Here is an 18,424-nt window from a genome sequence, read left to right on the forward strand (position 1 = left end):
TGCTAAAAGTTTTACTTAAGTATAAAATCTGAATGTGTTGGAGTATTTCTTTTTTAGTTTGGTTCCCTCTGCTGGGGGTATCTGCAGAGGTACTTTGCTTGCAGCTATGTGGATTCCAAATGATTTCCGCTTAAAGAGGAACTTTCCTCGAAATCGCCCGTGGCTCTGTGTATGATCATGAGTCATCACGAGGCTTCACAGAGGTTCTCTCTCTTTTTACTACACAGAGACACTCCCTATGTCTCTTTTTTATTATCTCTCTCACCATATAACTCACAAAATATTCTCAATTCTGCTCAATCATAATAAAATCTCAGTGGGAACGACGTGCATTCGGTGGTTATTTATAAATCAAGTCACTAATTCACACAGATTAGATGTGATTCATTTCTCAGTCATATTTATTCAATCAATGGCTTACACAATACTCTGATACAGATCTCTTTTGACAGCAAATATACACAACATGAGACAACAACACACAATCATATTACATCTTTGTTGCACAGCGTCTGCACAGGTGATCCCACAATCTCAGAAGCATTGCCCACATGTAAACAGACAACTCTGAACACCGATACAGAAGATGTAGCTAACGATACACACCAGCACAAGTGGAATGACGCAGTAAATATACAATCATGATTTCTTTATTTGTTTCACACAAAAAAAAGACAGACATCTGTGTGGCTTGAGAAAAAAAATAAACTGTAAACAAACACTGTATTTAAAAGTTTTTTTTTGTCCCTTGCTTGTAAAAGTGGTAGAAGCTTGCAGATGAGGCTTTTCACCACAAGGAATGAACATGCAGCATCGTCATTCAAGCAGCTGATGGGGGGGAGGCGACAGTGAGGGGGGGAGAAAGCAGGAACAGCGGGGAGGAGGGGTGAGGAGGAGGTGAGGTTTGTACCAGGAAAAACTTGATCAAAAACTCAGCATAAAGACAACAACTTTAAACTTTAAAGTCCAGCAGGTTGCAGTCGATCTTGTAGTAGACGTAAGGATAATACTCCTGCTGGCTCAGGTTTAGGCCTGGGATGTCCATCGCAGACTGAAAAAAGAAACCCAAAAAGCAGCTGTTTGAATGTCCGTCACCTCCCAAATGAGAAGCTGAATGAAATCAGCATCATTTCGTGACACAGCTGTAATAAAGTACGGGCACATTTTCACCGAGTCCAAAACTTAATCACAGAACCTGCTGAGAATTAGTGTGTATTTTGGATTTTTGGATTTAGTTGAAGGAGAACTCCTGTATTTTTAAACCTGGATGTACTTTGAGTTTGGAATGACCGATCACCTCAGCTACAACAGCTGTAATGTAAATCCTTTGGGGAGAGCACGTCCATTAAAAGAGCTTGTTTTTGCCACTGACATGCTCAGATTGTTATTCCAAGTGTCTCACAGGATCACACAGAGGATCTCCACAGAGATCACCAGAAACAGCCGTTATATCTCTCAGCTCAAAGCCACCAGACTCCATTGAAAAAAACTGTAATTTTACCTTGTAGAACATGGGAGTAGATGGTTTAGTGGCTGTGACTTTGGCGTTTTAAGGAGTTAAGACAGACTTACTGATCGAGGCAGTAGACTAATAAGAGAATATAGGTATATATATAGGTATGTATAGGTATTAATATGTTGTATTTATCATTTCAGATGTGATAATCAGATTATAAAGTTTTCATAGTATCATCATATCATTACCTTTGTTGCTACAAGATGTGCAGCGTTTTTTCTTGATGCTAAGACAGCAGTAAGAACCTTTACACAATATTCTCAAAGTACTCACATCAATGATAGCTGCTGCACTGCTGTCCAGATGTTTATAGAGATCATTAAGCACCTCCCGCAGCTTCTTCATGTTCTTCTTGCTTGGCTGCAGGAGCATGGCCTGAAAGTTCACTGGCAGCCCATACCTAGAGGAGCACATTACATAAACACCTTTAACAAGCGCTGTCAAATAACTGTATAGCAGCGTATTATATTGTATCTCTGATTGCAGTACCTTAAAACAGATTCCACAAAGACTCTTAACGCTTTGATGTGGATCCAAGCGATGAAGGCTTCGCTGAAGTTCACTTTCAGCCATCGGACAAGTGGGCCCTGCAGAGAAGAGACGCAGATTAGGGTTACGTCTTTTTTGGGAGGGGCAGCCTTAAAGTCTCATCCAAACAGGAGAAGAATACATTTGCAATCAACGACATAAAATGTTTCATATCGAAACCAACTTTGGCAGAAAGTCCTCCACTAAGTAAGAAACATGTTTTACTGCAGTTGCTTTGTGTTGCAAAAATGACTCCAGTTTTCATTTAGACAGCACAGTGGAGATTTATGTTGTCCTAATGAAAACACTGCTCTTTGTCTGTTATTTGGAGTGATCAGAAATAAACTTTAAGATTGTAATAACATTTGAGTGTAAATCTATCAATTCTCAGGTGTTGGAGCAATCAGTAACTTGGCCATGACCATGTGGCAGAAGAATATTTTGATTAAACAAAGTAAGTTTGTTGTAAAATAAAGTAATTAAATCCTCAATGTAATGATTAACTATCTAACGCATGAGTTATGTCGATGTTAAGTTTCATAAAAAATTCTTTCCCGTTCCATAACTTACAAACTGCTTCTTCTTATCTGTGGAGAGCCGAGTCATCTCCTCTCTGTCGGCCTTCATCTCCTCTTCATTGTACTGGAAGTCTCTCACTACGAACCTACAGAAATAAGATGTAGGAGGCAGAAGTCAGCTTCATGTGATTGTGAACATTTCTGCTTGTATAAAGACACTGGCTTTAACAATGTGAGCAGAGTCTAAGGTGTGATATGAATCTGTGATCACTGTAGTGATATATTTAGTTACAGCTATTTATATTTGCAGTCAGGCTTCTTTTAAAATAGCTAATTTTCTCTTGTAGACTCTTTTCACACCCTTTGTTCGTGTTTCAGTCGGTTCTGTGCACTTACTTGTTCTCTCTGGCTTTGTGTTTGAAGTCATCCATGGCTTTCATGAACAGAGTGACACTGAACAGACCACTGTCACTGTCCTCAAACAGCAGACTGGGAGTAAAGACAGATACTTGTTATACTGCTGTGATGATACTGATAAGAAACTGTAGATTAACCCCACAGTACAGTGTAAGAAATTAGAATGAATACAGATGAAATTGAAATCAAGAGAAACAAATCACTCGCTAAAATTGCACAACGTTATCTGTGTTTCTCTGATTAATGTGCCATCTGACATTTTATTCAACAAGATGACACCACTTACTTTGAGGATCGAGGCACCACCATCTCAGCCAGTGTTTCATATGTTTTGTGCCAGTCAGTGTATGCCACCCTGTGAGAGCAAAGGACAAAGACAGACTGAGATAGCACTTCAGTTTCTCGTTCTCCTGAATTGCGTCATGCATCCAGACAAAGCCTGCTAAGGCGCTAAGACTCACTTTGGTACAACGACCACCAGAGTGACGAGGTACTCTGAACCAAGAACAAAGTCTTCCTTCTTGACGATGTCAGCCAGGCTCCTGGTCAGCAGGCTCCCCCTGGTGGCAGACCACAGTATTACAACAACATTACTGTGAGAGCCAAAGCCACTCTGGGTCAGACTGGGCTGACAAGCTCATGGAAACCTGGTTTAGTGATCCTTGAAGTTTGACTGATGCGGAAGTGCAGACTAAGGTGACACAAAACGCTGATGCTTCTGATACACTGCAGCTCACTTCCTAAATTAACTAAAGATCTAATTTTGAATTCCCTAAACCAATAAAATAAAGAAACTACTGCTCCTATGAAAACCTCTTCAGGCTAAATGTAGTGTTTGGCTGCCACATTTGTACACTAGAAAATTTGCAATTCCTGAAGAAATTGCAGTGCGAATGCTGCCTGCTGAATAGCTGACGTCACACTGCATTGCTGCCTTTTGTAACTGTAATTCATGGTTTAAGCTTCCCTGATTTGAACGCTGGCAATTCCTACTGCCTGTGAATGCACCATCGGCGTATCACTCAGCTGTCAGTGCCTGCTGAGTCACTCTGGGCTCACACAGCTCTTTACATTGAGATTTCAGCTGTGACACACCTGTGAAAATCCAGGTTTTAGCTAAAAACAATAACTGTCACAGCTTTAATGTGTGGACCTGTGGAAAGAAGACACTCTGCTGAACACGTACATGTAGTTTGATGTCTCTAACTTCTAAATTGAGAGAGCTGGAGCAGGTTAGAAAAGTGTTTGTTTCTGCCTTCCCACTCAAGTTTGTGCTCTCAGTTAACATAGCAGTCAATGAGGCAGTCGGTTGGCACTCCTGTCGCTTCGAGGCTCATGGAGGCCGCTGTGTATGCTCCTCTGCGCTCTGGCGATAACGTCACCCACTCTAGGCAGCGCAATACACACCCATAAAATATGAGAAGGGAAAACAACATAAAACTAAAACTGATATTGTCAATATTGTAAAAACCGTAAAAGATATCAATAAGCTGAATTATGTGGTAACATAACAGGTGACCTGTTTAAAAGTTGAATGAAGTCTCTAGCTGAAAGTATGAGGAAGCTATAACCTCTCAAAGTGGGGGAAGTTGAGGATGATTTGAACATTCAGCCCATAGACTTCAATGTTAAATGAAAGTTGAAAAAAGCTGAATATTTTCAAAAGTTTAAAAAGGCTGAAATGTTTAAGCACAAAGTTTTTTTAAACAAAGTTTTAGCACAAAGTATGAAGGAGTTGTTAAGTTAAGAACAGTGTGAACGCTTTTCAGCAGCAACACTTCAGACCTGAAGTCCACCCAAAATATTAAATAATATATATATAACACAACACAAAAACAAACAACAAAACAGGGTCAGTAAGGACATTTGAACACATTGGGTGGGGTGCAGGTATATCTATGTCTATGTCTATATGCTTTAGTCCAAGTTAAAACATGGCTTATCTCCAGGATATAACAAGTTGTTTCAACCTTGCCGTTACTTTAAAGGTGTTTTTTTTTTCAGAATCAAATGCAGAAGCAAGTATTTTTTCTCTGTAGCTTGAAGACGTCACTTTCACCATTTTTCTTTTCTTTCTTTTTAACTGATAACTTGATAAAGCAAGTTCAGTCAATCTGACATTTTCAAGTAGACAAGATGATGAATGTAAATTTAACCTACAATAAACTAGAATAACTGAGTTAAAAATCTAAAACATATCCGAGCACTTTGAGTTAAAGAGAAAATATAAATTGACATAATTAAAAGGGGCTGTGATGTTTTACAGTGTTCAAGCTTAACATTGGTGTCAAACAGTGAGAAAGCAAAAGGCATGAGTTTATCCCAGTTTGGGAGGGATTACATAATCTGAGGGGAGGCTGAACTCGCCTCTGCCCCATTTAGCGCGTTTCCCTGTAATTTAACAGGAAATATGCACATTTAACTATTTTGATTTTTAAAAATGATTGAAATTATTGGAATTGTACAGAAGTGACACTTATTGCACAGGTCACTTAACAAATATTAATATTTATTTTATTGTATCATTTGTTTTTTTACTTTTCATGATGACCGCATGTCCCTGATATGATCCCTTATTAATTCTGCTTCGTTCAACACTTTGACACTTTTGTCTTTCTACCAATCAAATGTGAGAACAGTTATACTTATATACAGTCATACTTTCATTCTAAGTTTTTAACAGTGTGCAGGTATATTTGATTTCCACTGTAATTATGTGTTTTTTCTCAGTGTTCACAATTTCAGCCAATAATTCAACCCTTGATAGAAAACCAGTATTTGATCACACTGTGATATGAACAGTGAGACAAGAGCATGAAGGATGATGAACAATGAAATACAACGATACAGGTACAATTTATCTATTTATCAATTTATTTATTCTTATTCCAATTATTGTGTCTATGTGGGAGAAACCGGAGCACCCGGAGAAAACCCGTTCCCGTGTGTGTGTGTGTGTGTGTGTGTGTGTGTGTGTGTGTGTGTGTGTCTGTGTGTGTGTGTGTGTGTGTGTGTGTGAGAGGGAGTGTGTGTGTGTGAGTGTTAGTCCAGGTCCTGGACCTTCTTCTTGCTCTTGTACTTGCGCCGGTGTTTTGGCGTCAGAGCTTTCTTGAAGAGCCTCCAAGCTGAGATGTGCTCCTCTGTTTCCTGGATGTTCTCAGGAGTGTCTGCGTTCTCCAGTGGGGAGGATGTTGCAGTCAGCTCACAAAACATCTCCACTTCCCTCTCCAGTGCCTGATAGGCATCCTGCTGAGTCTTCAGCTGGGAGGCCAGCTCCAGTTCGGCGCTGGTCTTTTCTTCCAGCTGCTTCTTCACCTCCTTCAGCTCCTCAGCAGTCAGTCTGCAGACCTCCTGCTCAGTGTTCAGCTGGGAGGCCAGCTTGAGTTCGGCGCTGGTCTTCTCTTCCAGCTGCTTGTTCACCTCCTCAAACTGTTCAGCACTCAGTCTGGAGACCTCCTGCTGAGTCTGCAGACTTGAGGCCAGCTCAAGCTCGGCGCTGGTCTTTTCTTCCAGCTGCTTCTTCACCTCCTTCAGCTCCTCAGCAGTCAGTCTGCAGACCACCTGCTGAGTCTGCAGACTGGTGGCTAGTTCAAGGTTGGAGCTGGTCTTCTCCTCCAGCTGCTTCTTGACCTCCTCGAACTGCTCGATAGTTTGTCTGCAGACCTCCTGCTGAGTCTTCAGCTGGGAGGCCAGTTTGAGTTCGGCACTGGTCTTCTCCTCCAGCTGCTTCTTGACCTCCTTCAGCTCCTCAGCAGTCAGTCTGCAGACCTCCTGCTGAGTCTTCAGCTGGGAGGCCAGTTCAAGTTCGGCACTGGTCTTCTCCTCCAGCTGCTTCTTCACCTCCTTCAGCTCCTCAGCAGTCAGTCTGCAGACCTCCTGCTGAGTCTTCAGCTGGGAGGTCAGTTCAAGTTCGGCACTGGTCTTCTCCTCCAGCTGCTTCTTGACCTCCTCAAACTGCTCAACAGTCTGTGTGCTGACCTTCTGCTGAGTCTGCAGACTAGAAGCAGGCTTGAGTTCGGCGCTGGTCTTCTCATGCAGCTGCTTCTTTACATCCTCAAGCTCAGACGTCAGTCTGCTGACGGCTTTCTGGTCATTTTTCAGCCCCTGCATCACTTTGCCAAGGGAGACGTTTTTGGCTGTCAGCTCTAAAATCAGGCTGATGTCCTTGTTGATTCTCTCCCTAAAAAGTTGCAGGACTTCTACAAGTGTTTGTCTGGCGGAGTGAGTCTTCTGTCTTTCATCCAGGACCTGAGCTTCTAGATCCCTAATAAGATCCTGGTTGCCACTGTTGTTTGACTGGTCCTGGGGCTCGGCTGTGGAGGAGAGACTCTTTATTTCTTCTTTCAGCATGTCCACCTCATTTTCTCGCCTGCATCTCCAGTTGCGCTCCTCTTGTAATTTCTTCTCTGCCTCCTGGAGCCTAGACTTGAAGATGTCCAACTCATCTTCTGCCTTGAACCTCTTCTGTCTTTCTTGATGCAGCTGCTGGTGTAGAGATGGCTGCTCCCTCGGCTCGTTTTGAGGCGGCTGCTCCCTCGGCTCGTTTTGAGGCGGCTGTCCGCTGTTGACGTTTGGAGGTGGCTGCCTCCTCGGCTCGTTTTGAGGTGGCTGCCCCCTCGGCTCGTTTTGAGGTGGCTGCCTCCTCGGCTCGTTTTGAGGTGGCTGCCCCCTCGGCTCGTTTTGACGCGGCTGCCTCCTCGGCTTGTTTTGAGTCGGCTGCCACGTCCGGCTGCGAATGGGATGGTCGATTCCTTCCATTGATGTTCTCTGTAGACTAACTGTCTTGAAGAACTGGCTGAAATCACTATCCAAAATCGCTAACCAAAATCGCTATCTAAAATCGCTTTCCCAAAATCGCTAACCAAAATCGCTATCTAAAATCGCTTTCCCAAAATCGCTGTGAGTATCTGTTATCTGTGATCGCTGTGTGTATCTGTGAGTATGAAACTGGTGAGTTTTCAAACTTGTGCCTTATATATACTCAAACTGAGGGTAAACATTCTAAATGCCTTTGATGTGTCATCAAAGCATTTTAGAATGTTGAGGCATCAGAACCATTTTGAATGATGACGCATCATCATATTTATTTACAAATTTCAACAAAATGGCCGCCCCAACATCAAACCACGCCCCCAGGAAGTGCTCAAGGATTTGATGCCAATTGTACATAGTAGCCAGAGATGTCTGTAAATCAGTCTATAAATGTTTTTGAGCGTCGCAAGCTGTGAAATCACTCGTTTGACCATCGGACTTTGATCTAGTCAACAGCATCACTGAATTTTATTATTTGAAATAGAAAAATTGCAATTCCTGAAGAAATTGCAGTGCACCACGAGCAAAAATTTCATACTGAATATTATGGAAACTATGAATGCTATGAATGAGAAAAGTCATAGCACTCAATTCCCGATTGAGCTGCACATTTAGCAGTTTGAATGACGTTCATACCTTGAACGGTGTGGGAGGAGAAGCGCGGCAAAATATTTCAGTAGAAGAACATATAGTGTGAATGCTCTGGAGCATTCATATGATTACTAATTACTCACGCATTCTTCCTTTCTAAGTTCTGCAGGTTTCCCTTCAGGTTGTTATATGCTGACGCTCTGGTCTTCAAGTCATTGTCGATCTGAGTTACTTGCTGTAAAAGATGAAACACATTATTTATGAATGACAAATACAATACAGCTTAATATGCTATTTAAGAAATGCCTCCAAACAGAGCACCTAAGAGTAATATTGGTACACAAAGGCTGGATGGAACTCCTACGCAGCTAGAGCTCTAGTACGACAGCACATTAGGCTACAGACACAAACAATAAAGACATTTTACATAAATCTCTGTATAGATGTTGAAACATACAGTGGGGCAAAAAAGTATTTAGTCAGCCACCAATTGTGCAAGTTGTCCCACTTAAAAAGATGAGAGAGGCCTGTAATTTTCATCATAGGTACACTTCAACTATGAGAGACAGAATGGGGAGAAAGAATCCAGGAAATCACATTGTAGGATTTTTAATGAATTAATTGGTAAATTCCTCGGTAAAATAAGTATTTGGTCACCAACAAACAAGCAAGATTTCTGGCTCTCACAGACCTGGAACTTCTTCTTTAAGAGGCTCACTCCAAACTCCACTATGGCCAAGACCAAAGAGCTGTCAAAGGACACCAGAAACAAAATTGTAGACCTGCACCAGGCTGGGAAGACTGAATCTGCAATAGGTAAGCAGCTTGGTGTGAAGAAATCAACTGTGGGAGCAATTATTAGAAAATGGAAGACCTACAAGACCACTGATAATCTCCCTCGATCTGGGGCTCCACGCAAGATCTCACCCCGTGGGGTCAAAAATGATCACAAGAATGGTGAGCAAAAATCCCAGAACCACACGGGGGGACCTAGTGAATGACCTGCAGAGAGCTGGGACCAAAGTAACAAAGGCTACCATCAGTAACACACTACGCCGCCAGGGACTCAAATCCTGCAGTGCCAGACGTGTCCCCCTGCTTAAGCCAGTACATGTCCAGGCCCGTCTGAAGTTTGCTAGAGAGCATTTGGATGATCCAGAAGAGGATTGGGAGAATGTCATATGGTCAGATGAAACCAAAATAGAACTTTTTGGTTTTTGGTTTGGTTTGTCGTGTTTGGAGGAGAAAGAATGCTGAGTTGCATCCAAAGAACACCATACCTACTGTGAAGCATGGGGGTGGAAACATCATGCTTTGGGGCTGTTTTTCTGCAAAGGGACCAGGACGACTGATCCGTGTAAAGGAAAGAATGAATGGGGCCATGTATCGTGACATTTTGAGTGAAAACCTCCTTCCATCAGCAAGGGCACTGAAGATGAAACATGGCTGGGTCTTTCAGCATGACAATGATCCCAAACACACCGCCCCGGGCAACGAAGGAGTGGCTTCATAAGAAGCATTTCAAGGTCCTGGAGTGGCCTAGCCAGTCTCCAGATCTCAACCCCATAGAAAATCTTTGGAGGGAGTTGAAAGTCCGTGTTGCCCAGCGACAGCCCCAAAACATCACTGCTCTAGAGGAGATCTGCATGGAGGAATGGGCCAAAATACCAGCAACAGTGTGTGAAAACCTTGTGAAGACTTACAGAAAACGTTTGACCTCTGTCATTGCCAACAAAGGGTATATAACAAAGTATTGAGATGAACTTTTGTTATTGACAAAATACTTATTTTCCACCATAATTTGCAAATAAATTCTTTAAAAATCAGACAATGTGATTTTCTGGATTTTTTTTTTCTCATTTTGTCTCTCATAGTTGAGGTATACCTATGATGAAAATTACAGGCCTCTCTCATCTTTAAGTTGGAGAACCTGCACAATTGGTGGCTGACTAAATACTTTTTTGCCCCACTGTATATGCTGAACTCACATTTTTTCCAATCTAGCTGAGGCACTTACCTTTGAGATGATTTCAGAGATGTTTTTAAGTGACTGTTTGATGGGATATTTTGCCATGTCCCATTGAAATCTTGTGATGTAGGTGACAAGATCAACTGAAAAAAGGAAAACAAAAGACCCTTCAGGTTATTATATGCTTATTATGAGATCGTAGTAAAATAGAAGTTGGTTAAATATGAGTTTGATTTCAGGTATTTACAGCTATGCATTTTCCCAAATGGTTTCCTTTATAATTAGAACTGCAACTAAGTTTTATTTATTAATTACGTCCTTTTTAAAGCAAACAAATTTGATTGTTCCAGGTTCTAAAAAGTGCAAATGTGCTGCTTTTTTAGTATTGTATTAATAGACATTGAATATTTTGGGGTTTTGGATATTCGTTGGACAAATCAAGAGATTTGATGAGGTCACCTTGGCTTCTAGGATATTGTGATGGACATTTTTCACCAAGCAATGAATCGATTAATCAAGAAAATAATCAACGGATTAAACAGTAACAAAAATAATCATGAGAAGCAGCCCTATGGTATTAAATGATCAAGACACACTCTATGGTAACCGTCACTGTACCTCCGTTGGCCAGCAGGTTCTCCTGTACTTTGTCTCGACTGTCCTCCAGCACGTCGGCCATGTACTGAGCAACCTTCTTCACCACACTGTGAACAGCCAGGAGACATCAAAACAAGCCATGCCAACACAAACTGCATGCACAAAGCCAGTGTAAACCACACACTCACAGCACTACCACAACCTCACCCCCCCCACCCAAGTTTAACACAAACATACACGCACATCAAAAACTTTTACACGTTTCGGTTAAGGCGATTTCCTGACACAGCAATTTCAAGATTTTTTAACCACACAGTTCAGCAGTAGATCAAAGCAGATCTGTCGACAGTAGTGAAGCCAAGGAAAGACCGCCAGCCAAGTCACACCTCATGCTGAAAAAGTTTATAAGAAGTACATCGGCCACTGAGGTTTAATTTTGAGTATCTATAAAACATTTTTATTGTTCAAATAACGGACAAAAGAACAACACATTAATACAAGTAAACCAATCAAAACATGAATTAAAACAATAAACGGGTGCAATTTTGAAGAATTCTGTATTCATTCTTTTTTCCCAGATATGCTGGATGGAAACTTCAAAAAAGGAATGAGATTAAAGACAGGCTGTAGTCAAACAAGTGACACCGTGTTGCAAGGCTGGTCTTTCCCACAGACTTGGAAATATCCACAAAGGAAGCAAAGCCGAGCTCAGGCAGTAATGGCTGTGTGCGAGTTTTGGATGTCAATATTTCCAAAAGACTATAAATTACACTCAAACATACTCGCGGCCCATGAGTCACCGGGTATAAATATGAGAAAAGAAAGAGCTGCTGGTGTGTCACCCAACTGTAAATTGCCAGGTTTAGACTGCGAGGCCCGCTAGCCTCAGGCCCCTGTGAAATTCCTCATTGTTACAAGGTAAGGGGAAGGGATTAGGGAATGGTAAGCCAGCGACATCAGAAAGTCAGGACCCTGCACAGGTTAAGGGAGACTTTTATACCCTTTAAAACACAGATTGCATTCAACATGATTATAAGAGCCCTGTAAAATGTAATCACTACAGAGATATTTCCTCAGAGATAAAGATGGGCTGTGTTAATTCCGAAACAGGATACAGCAGGAAGCATACCTTTCAACAAAGGAGTCTAATTTGGCTAATTCATCCGACAGCCCAACCAAGACATCTAGTGTCCCCACCTGTTTGGAGCACAAAAAGCAAAAAGCAAAACATCAGCACATAACAACTTTTGACTCATCAGTCTTGCGATCTGGGTCGTTTTTAAGTGGGGTCAGCAGGGTTGTGTTTAAACAGTCACATCTGGGGTTCAACGCGCCTACAGTGACATCCAGGGGGCCCTATGTGCTTAGGACGGCGCCTCTTTGTCCGGAGCGGCTCATGCAATGCTAACAGTTCCAGGAGAACATTACAGCCCCATGTGGCAGCAAGGTCAGCGGGGTTACTTCACCTTCGGCACAGAGAGGAACCAAACCAGACGAGCGGAGCTGCTCTGTGGATGAAAACTTCACCCAACCAACACTTCAACATGCAGCCAACGGATCTGTGCAAAGACTGTTCCCATTACACACAATCATCTTATTCTTGACAGTGGATATATAAGGTGAGTGATTCTCATATTAGCCAACCTTTCCATGTAAAACCATCATGTGATTTTCAAAGAAATAATCCTGCAAGAAAGAAAATTCTGTCCACATTCAACCACTTGAGTAGGTGACGTCCAGAAATCCATGCTAACCTTGAGGTCTGGGATGTTGAACTTGTGGTTGGTGGAGAGGTTGTTGGTGCGTGTGGTGGCTGCCATCATTTTGTCCCATGTCTGCTGGCAGGTCTTCTCTCCCGGTGCAGAGATCAACCAAAACTCTGTCATGGTTTCAGCACTGGTGCAACTAGAGGAAACTGAGAGGCAAGAGGCAGTTTGTCTCAACAGCAAGTAAAAACCCTGAGAAACACTGGATCTGTCTCTTTATCAATAGCATTGCTTTGACGACAATACAGGAGGAGTACTGCATTTACAAACCCACTGTCTTTACTTCATTTTAGCTCCACAGACCTGCAAATCTATTGCTGCTGTCATGAAGTGTCCTGACACTGTTTACCACTGAGCGAGCTAAAGAAATGATGCTACGCTGCTGAGAATGAGCTCATTCACAGTTTAAATCCATTACAGACTAATATTACTGTTTTGTCAACATTAGGTATATCTATCCTCATTCCCAGACTGGTACCTAACATTACACAGACATGAATGAGACCTAAAAGGCGTTGTATACAAGCCGAGAGTTAATGTCAGGCAATATCCAAGCAAGGATTAGCGACCGCTAACCACCTAGCTTTGCTCACAACAACAACAGCACAGGCGGTTGTTACGTTTGTTTCACAATTTCACTCACCTGTGGATACGACACGTGCCCGTAAACGGTGAAAATACAGCTGTTAAAATCGTTTCTATGGCTTGATATTTTTCATAGTTGCTATACACTCTCAATACACTTGGTGGGGTCTTCCAGCAGCATCAGAGTCAGCTGATCTGCCAGATGACCCGGAAAGAATCTTACACTGACGGTAACCATGGGTTTGCCACTCTCGCGAGATTTGGAGAGTTGTTTGTTATTGGGTAACGCTAACACTAATCTTTACCCTAACCATAACCTTTACCATAACCATAACCATAAAGTAGTCCTAAACCTAACCATACCCATAACCCTAAGTCTAACTGCAGTGCCTTGTCCAAAATCTCGCGAGAATTCCGGGATATTGAGCTACCATGTAGGTGGAACCTAAACACACTGGAGAAACTCAGCAGCGACCACAGCTGGTGGACAGTGGGTACTGCAAGGCGAGTAACCTCAAACGATGATGGTGTTATTCTGATTGTTAGGAGGGAGTTTGACTCTCTGGTTCAAGGACTCATCAGTAAGGCAGATTCTTGTGAGCAGACAGATAGAGGGCCGGGTCAGTGTCAATAATAAGGCTGCACTCTACTCAAAGGAACCATGTCAAGAAGTAGTAGAAGTAAAAGAGGCAAGAAGAAGTGTAAAACTAAAAAAACTCCTGCATTCAAAATCATACTTAAGTAAAAGTACAAAAGTATTAGCTCCAAAATATACTTAAAGTAACAAATGTAAAAGTACTCTTTGTGCAGAACGACCTATTTTCAGGTTAATATCATGTTATTGGACTATTCATCACTGTAACGTTGCAGCTGGTAAAGATGCAACTAATTTTCATTTCTTCATACGGTATACTGCTGGGTAGTTTTATACATAAAAAATATATCAGAATGTATTAGTTGATTTATAATTTTAACAATCTAAATCTTCAAAGGAGGTTGTGACTTAAGCTGTAAATGTGGTGGAGTAAAAAGCATAATGTTTCCCTCTGAAATGTGGTGGAGCAGAAGCATAATGCAGCATAAAATGGAAAAACTCAAATAAAGTGCCTTAAAATTGTACCTGCAGTACTCGAGTAAATATATTTAGTTACATTCCACCACTGCTAGAATGAATGAATGCAGCACGTAGCTCAGTAAATTTTGTAATAAGGACTTTATTTTACAGAATGGGGCTGATTCATGCCACAGTCAATTTTATAAATAAACTACTTTAAGTGAAGCAACATTTTGTCATTCGTCATATTGAATTTAACTAAATTTCCTGAATTGCAAGATGAAATAGGAACTCCACCCCAGACTTGAGCGTCAGTCAGCATTCCAAGTGCATTATTACCTTATTAGAGAAGCAGACAGGCGATCTTGGATGCCAAGTCAGCAGCATTTCAGACTTTAGAGTTACTAATTTTGGAAAAGCCGGGTCAGGTTTCCTGACTTTGGGTGTCTCCTGCACAGATTCTGAGGAAAACGCCCCCAAAGGGACATGTTTATAGTACAGTGGGTCTGGGGTTCATTGTTTGGGACACAATGCTTGGTCTGCCTGGAGCCAATCCACGACATCAAACAGCAGGGTGAGCTTGCCCATTGCTGGCTAGAGGCCAGTCTGCCGGGATGTTATCAGGACACACACACACACACACACACGCCACAATCAGTCAGTCTGCAGAACGCAAACTACTGCTGAGAGTCTGGTGATCTCTTCATGTTCAATAAGGCAGAAAGGTGTCATTTTAGCAAAATATAGCACTGAATGGATACGTAACCGTTTACAAGCTCATTGCCATCCCTTTTTATGCACACCATTCAACACAGTGTCCTGGCATGGACTCCCAGAGCTCAAGGAAAACAACCATCGCTGCTTCTCACACACACACACACACACACACACACATGTCTTGTGATTTGTTTAAAATCATAATGGAGCAGAAGCATTAAATAGCTAGAAAATCTTATAACTGCTGCCATGGGTATACTACCGTCATCTCGTTTTGTCTATTTCTTTAGAAAATGACCCCTGAATTTTTTCTAGAAAGAAAAACAATGACTGTGCAGGAGTTCCAGGAATTACGGTTTCCTTAACTGCTTTGTATACACTGTGTCACTGTGCACAGCACCTGCTTAATCTCTAAACTACCTGTACTCAGTTCACCTGGACTACGGTGACCTACTGCTTCCAAAAATACAAGCATGCTCCTGTACACGCACTTTGTCTTTGATGTGAGTGTGGATACACACACAGGTTGCAGTATGTGGGACACACATGCAGTATGTAGGCTACATTAGTACACTCTCACATCCATTACAGACACACCAGCCTTCCCTAACATGATTTACTTGAAGAATGTACAAATCACAAGACAAAAACACTTTAATAACAACAACAAGAAGCGTCTATATGTAGTTTAATTGGCTTGGTCTTCCAGAAACAATCAACTTTTACAGTAAACCACATATAATGATCTCAGCTACTGACACAGAGTTATGTTATGAACTTCTATCTTGGCAAAAAGGAAACACGGGTGAAATGTAAATCATTTTTTAGATTGTGTTATTGTTTGACTATCTGGCTATATCTCTCCACCTCTTTGATACTATTGTTTAAACTGACAAGTCCTGGGAAAGCCCAGAGATAAAGGTAGTTCCCTTAGAGTGGCGTATGGTAGAAACAAAACAAGGAACCATTTTACAATTCGTTTTTTGGTCATTTGGTCAGTAAAGAAGGTTGCATTGAATTTCCACAAATATTTCCAGCATGTGGTTGGAGTAACTGACAGGAAAGACATTCTTGGATCGGGTCATTTAATGAGATTGCGTATTTGTTATATTCCTGCAGCCAGGAGCTTTATATTTCCCTGCTTAACATTCAGATCAGTGTGAGGAGGAGAAACATTCTTTGGCAAAAAGAGCTGCTGAGTGACTTAACAACACTTAAAACACTGAAGTCTGTTGCATAAGACCAGTTCATGACGTGTTTAACCAATCACTAGTTCATGTAATGAGTAAGTAAGTTATCGTTATTCAAATATGAAGATGTGTTGCAGATTTATAGATGTCTTATTGTGTTTGCATATATTCATTTTTGTTTATAAAATTACATGTATGCTTAGAAAACAAAGAGAAATCAATTTAGTTGAATGTGCTGTTTTCTTTTTCTCTTTTCGTTGTTGGATTATGTTGTTTATTCCTCTCTGGCTGCAGACTTTTGGTCAGTCTGGGCTGATCTATGCTGGCTCTTTCTAAGTCTGCGTGTTGATGTAATCTGTTTGCAATGTTTGCAAATAAGAATTCCTGCTGCACAATGCAGCCACTGGAGTATTTGCCCTCACAGTGGGTGGTACACATGTCTCGCTGTCGCATACCCAATGGCTGCGATGGCTATTATGATACAAACAATGGAAATCAGACATTGTGCTTTACTGGAAGCCACTTTAGATGCTATGTGTGATTAGACTTATATATACATCGTCTCATTTTGCGTTGGAGAAAACAGGCACAAAACACGGAACAGCTTTTGTGTTGCAGGTCGAGGAAAAGACACTGCCTCCGCAGCCTTTACAATGGACTCTTAGCAATAGTTTTATTAGAGAAACAAATGCTGCCATTGTTTATTTCTCCCTGGAGAGTGCTCAAAGCTCATCTAACACTCTGAAGAATTTCACAGTAATGTGAATTCACAACTAATGGCTGGTTGGTAAAAAACACAACAACAGGTCAGGTAGTGTTATGATGCAGCTCAATCAGGATGGTAAAGATTTAGGCAGTCTTGGTTTGTTCTTGTTAATAACATATACACAATTTAAAATAAAATGCTTATTTAATCCTAGAAAACACAGCATTGTGCTGAATTCAGAAGTTATTGTTCTCATGTGTATTGCAAGGATACATATTTTGCTGTATTTTTGAGTGAGTTATAACAATGTACTGTAATGTATGTCCCTGTCACTCTGTAACAACTCCTTGAAAACACTGAACTAAGGGAACACTGAGTGACTAAAGACTGTACAGACACGGCTGAGAATGGACTTTGACTCCAGGATACATGAGACATGAGTGGATCATTACAACTGAGACAAACTGAAAGTCTTAAAAATCTGCAAAGAAATTCTTTTCATGTAATTTGCAAAGATGCATTAAAAAAAAGCGATGACACTGTGTAATTAGACACATGGATATTTGAATTGGGGATTTTATGCTCAGGTCTGTGATTCTTAAGGCCAGGATGATGTAGATACTGATATGGAGTCAAGGCAGCCCCAGAGAAAACACTTCCCTTCTGTTTAGCTAACAGGAGCCCAGCTTTCCTTGGCACCCTCCTCCTCCAGTGTTGAGGAGGGAGACATGCAAATGTATCTCCTTGGAAAAAACACGCTGCCCCAGACCCTGCATTCTCAGAAGCAGGCACAACTTCTCAATAACAAAGGCAAAGGGACGGGAACATCCAGTTTGAACTTGAACTTTGGGCAAAAGACATGCATCTATCTGCGTATTATTCATGGGACTGATGCGCCACGACTTTTGATTTTGGCAACAGAACAAAAGGGAAATTCTGCTCACTTTATTGGACAGCATTTTGTCCTTATTGCTGAGCCATGGGGAACACAATGAAGACATAACACAGGTACTTATTGGAAATATTGACTTGAGCCTAATTAATGCACAGTATAAGCAGGTTATGATACTTTAAATACTGTATAGCTTACAGTCAGCTAGATACATTTCCTTTCACTATTTTTGGTAGATTTCTGAAAAATGCTGGAAATTGTATGGTATTTAAGAATTTAGTAGAACTTGATAGCATACTAATCTTTAGATTACTACTATTTTGTTGTTGTTATCATTATTATTAGTAGTAGTAGTATTGTTGTTGTTGGTTGTATTTATAATTATCATCACTATTACTATTGGAAGTTAGGGATAAAGTTAATTAATACACTATTTTGTGGCTTTTTCATGGAGCAATGGAGCAAATGCATCCTCATTATGCAGTTGGGGCAAGCAAACTTTTGCTAACCCACTTTTTCCTTTGTCAGAATAAATCTCCCACAATCAGGTAATTATATCTGAGAAG

General features: G+C 41.2%; 1 protein-coding gene across 1 annotated transcript; it reads right to left on the reverse strand.

Moving 5' to 3' along the window:
* Positions 1 to 395: 395 nt before the first annotated feature.
* On the reverse strand, positions 396 to 13,493 carry LOC139204914 (V-type proton ATPase subunit C 1-A-like). Its single transcript, XM_070834939.1, has 13 exons — positions 13,358 to 13,493; positions 12,703 to 12,863; positions 12,078 to 12,145; positions 10,970 to 11,055; positions 10,400 to 10,494; positions 8,526 to 8,617; positions 3,441 to 3,539; positions 3,266 to 3,334; positions 2,959 to 3,051; positions 2,615 to 2,708; positions 2,006 to 2,103; positions 1,790 to 1,916; positions 396 to 1,051 (listed from the first exon to the last, which is right to left on the reverse strand). The coding sequence occupies exons 2-13, from the start codon at positions 12,832 to 12,834 to the stop codon at positions 953 to 955; spliced, it is 1,152 nt and encodes a 383-aa protein (XP_070691040.1). The 5' UTR covers positions 12,835 to 12,863; positions 13,358 to 13,493; the 3' UTR covers positions 396 to 952.
* Positions 13,494 to 18,424: the final 4,931 nt, after the last annotated feature.

Source organism: Pempheris klunzingeri, chromosome 8 (genome assembly GCF_042242105.1).
Source record: "Pempheris klunzingeri isolate RE-2024b chromosome 8, fPemKlu1.hap1, whole genome shotgun sequence".
NCBI lineage: Eukaryota > Metazoa > Chordata > Actinopteri > Acropomatiformes > Pempheridae > Pempheris > Pempheris klunzingeri.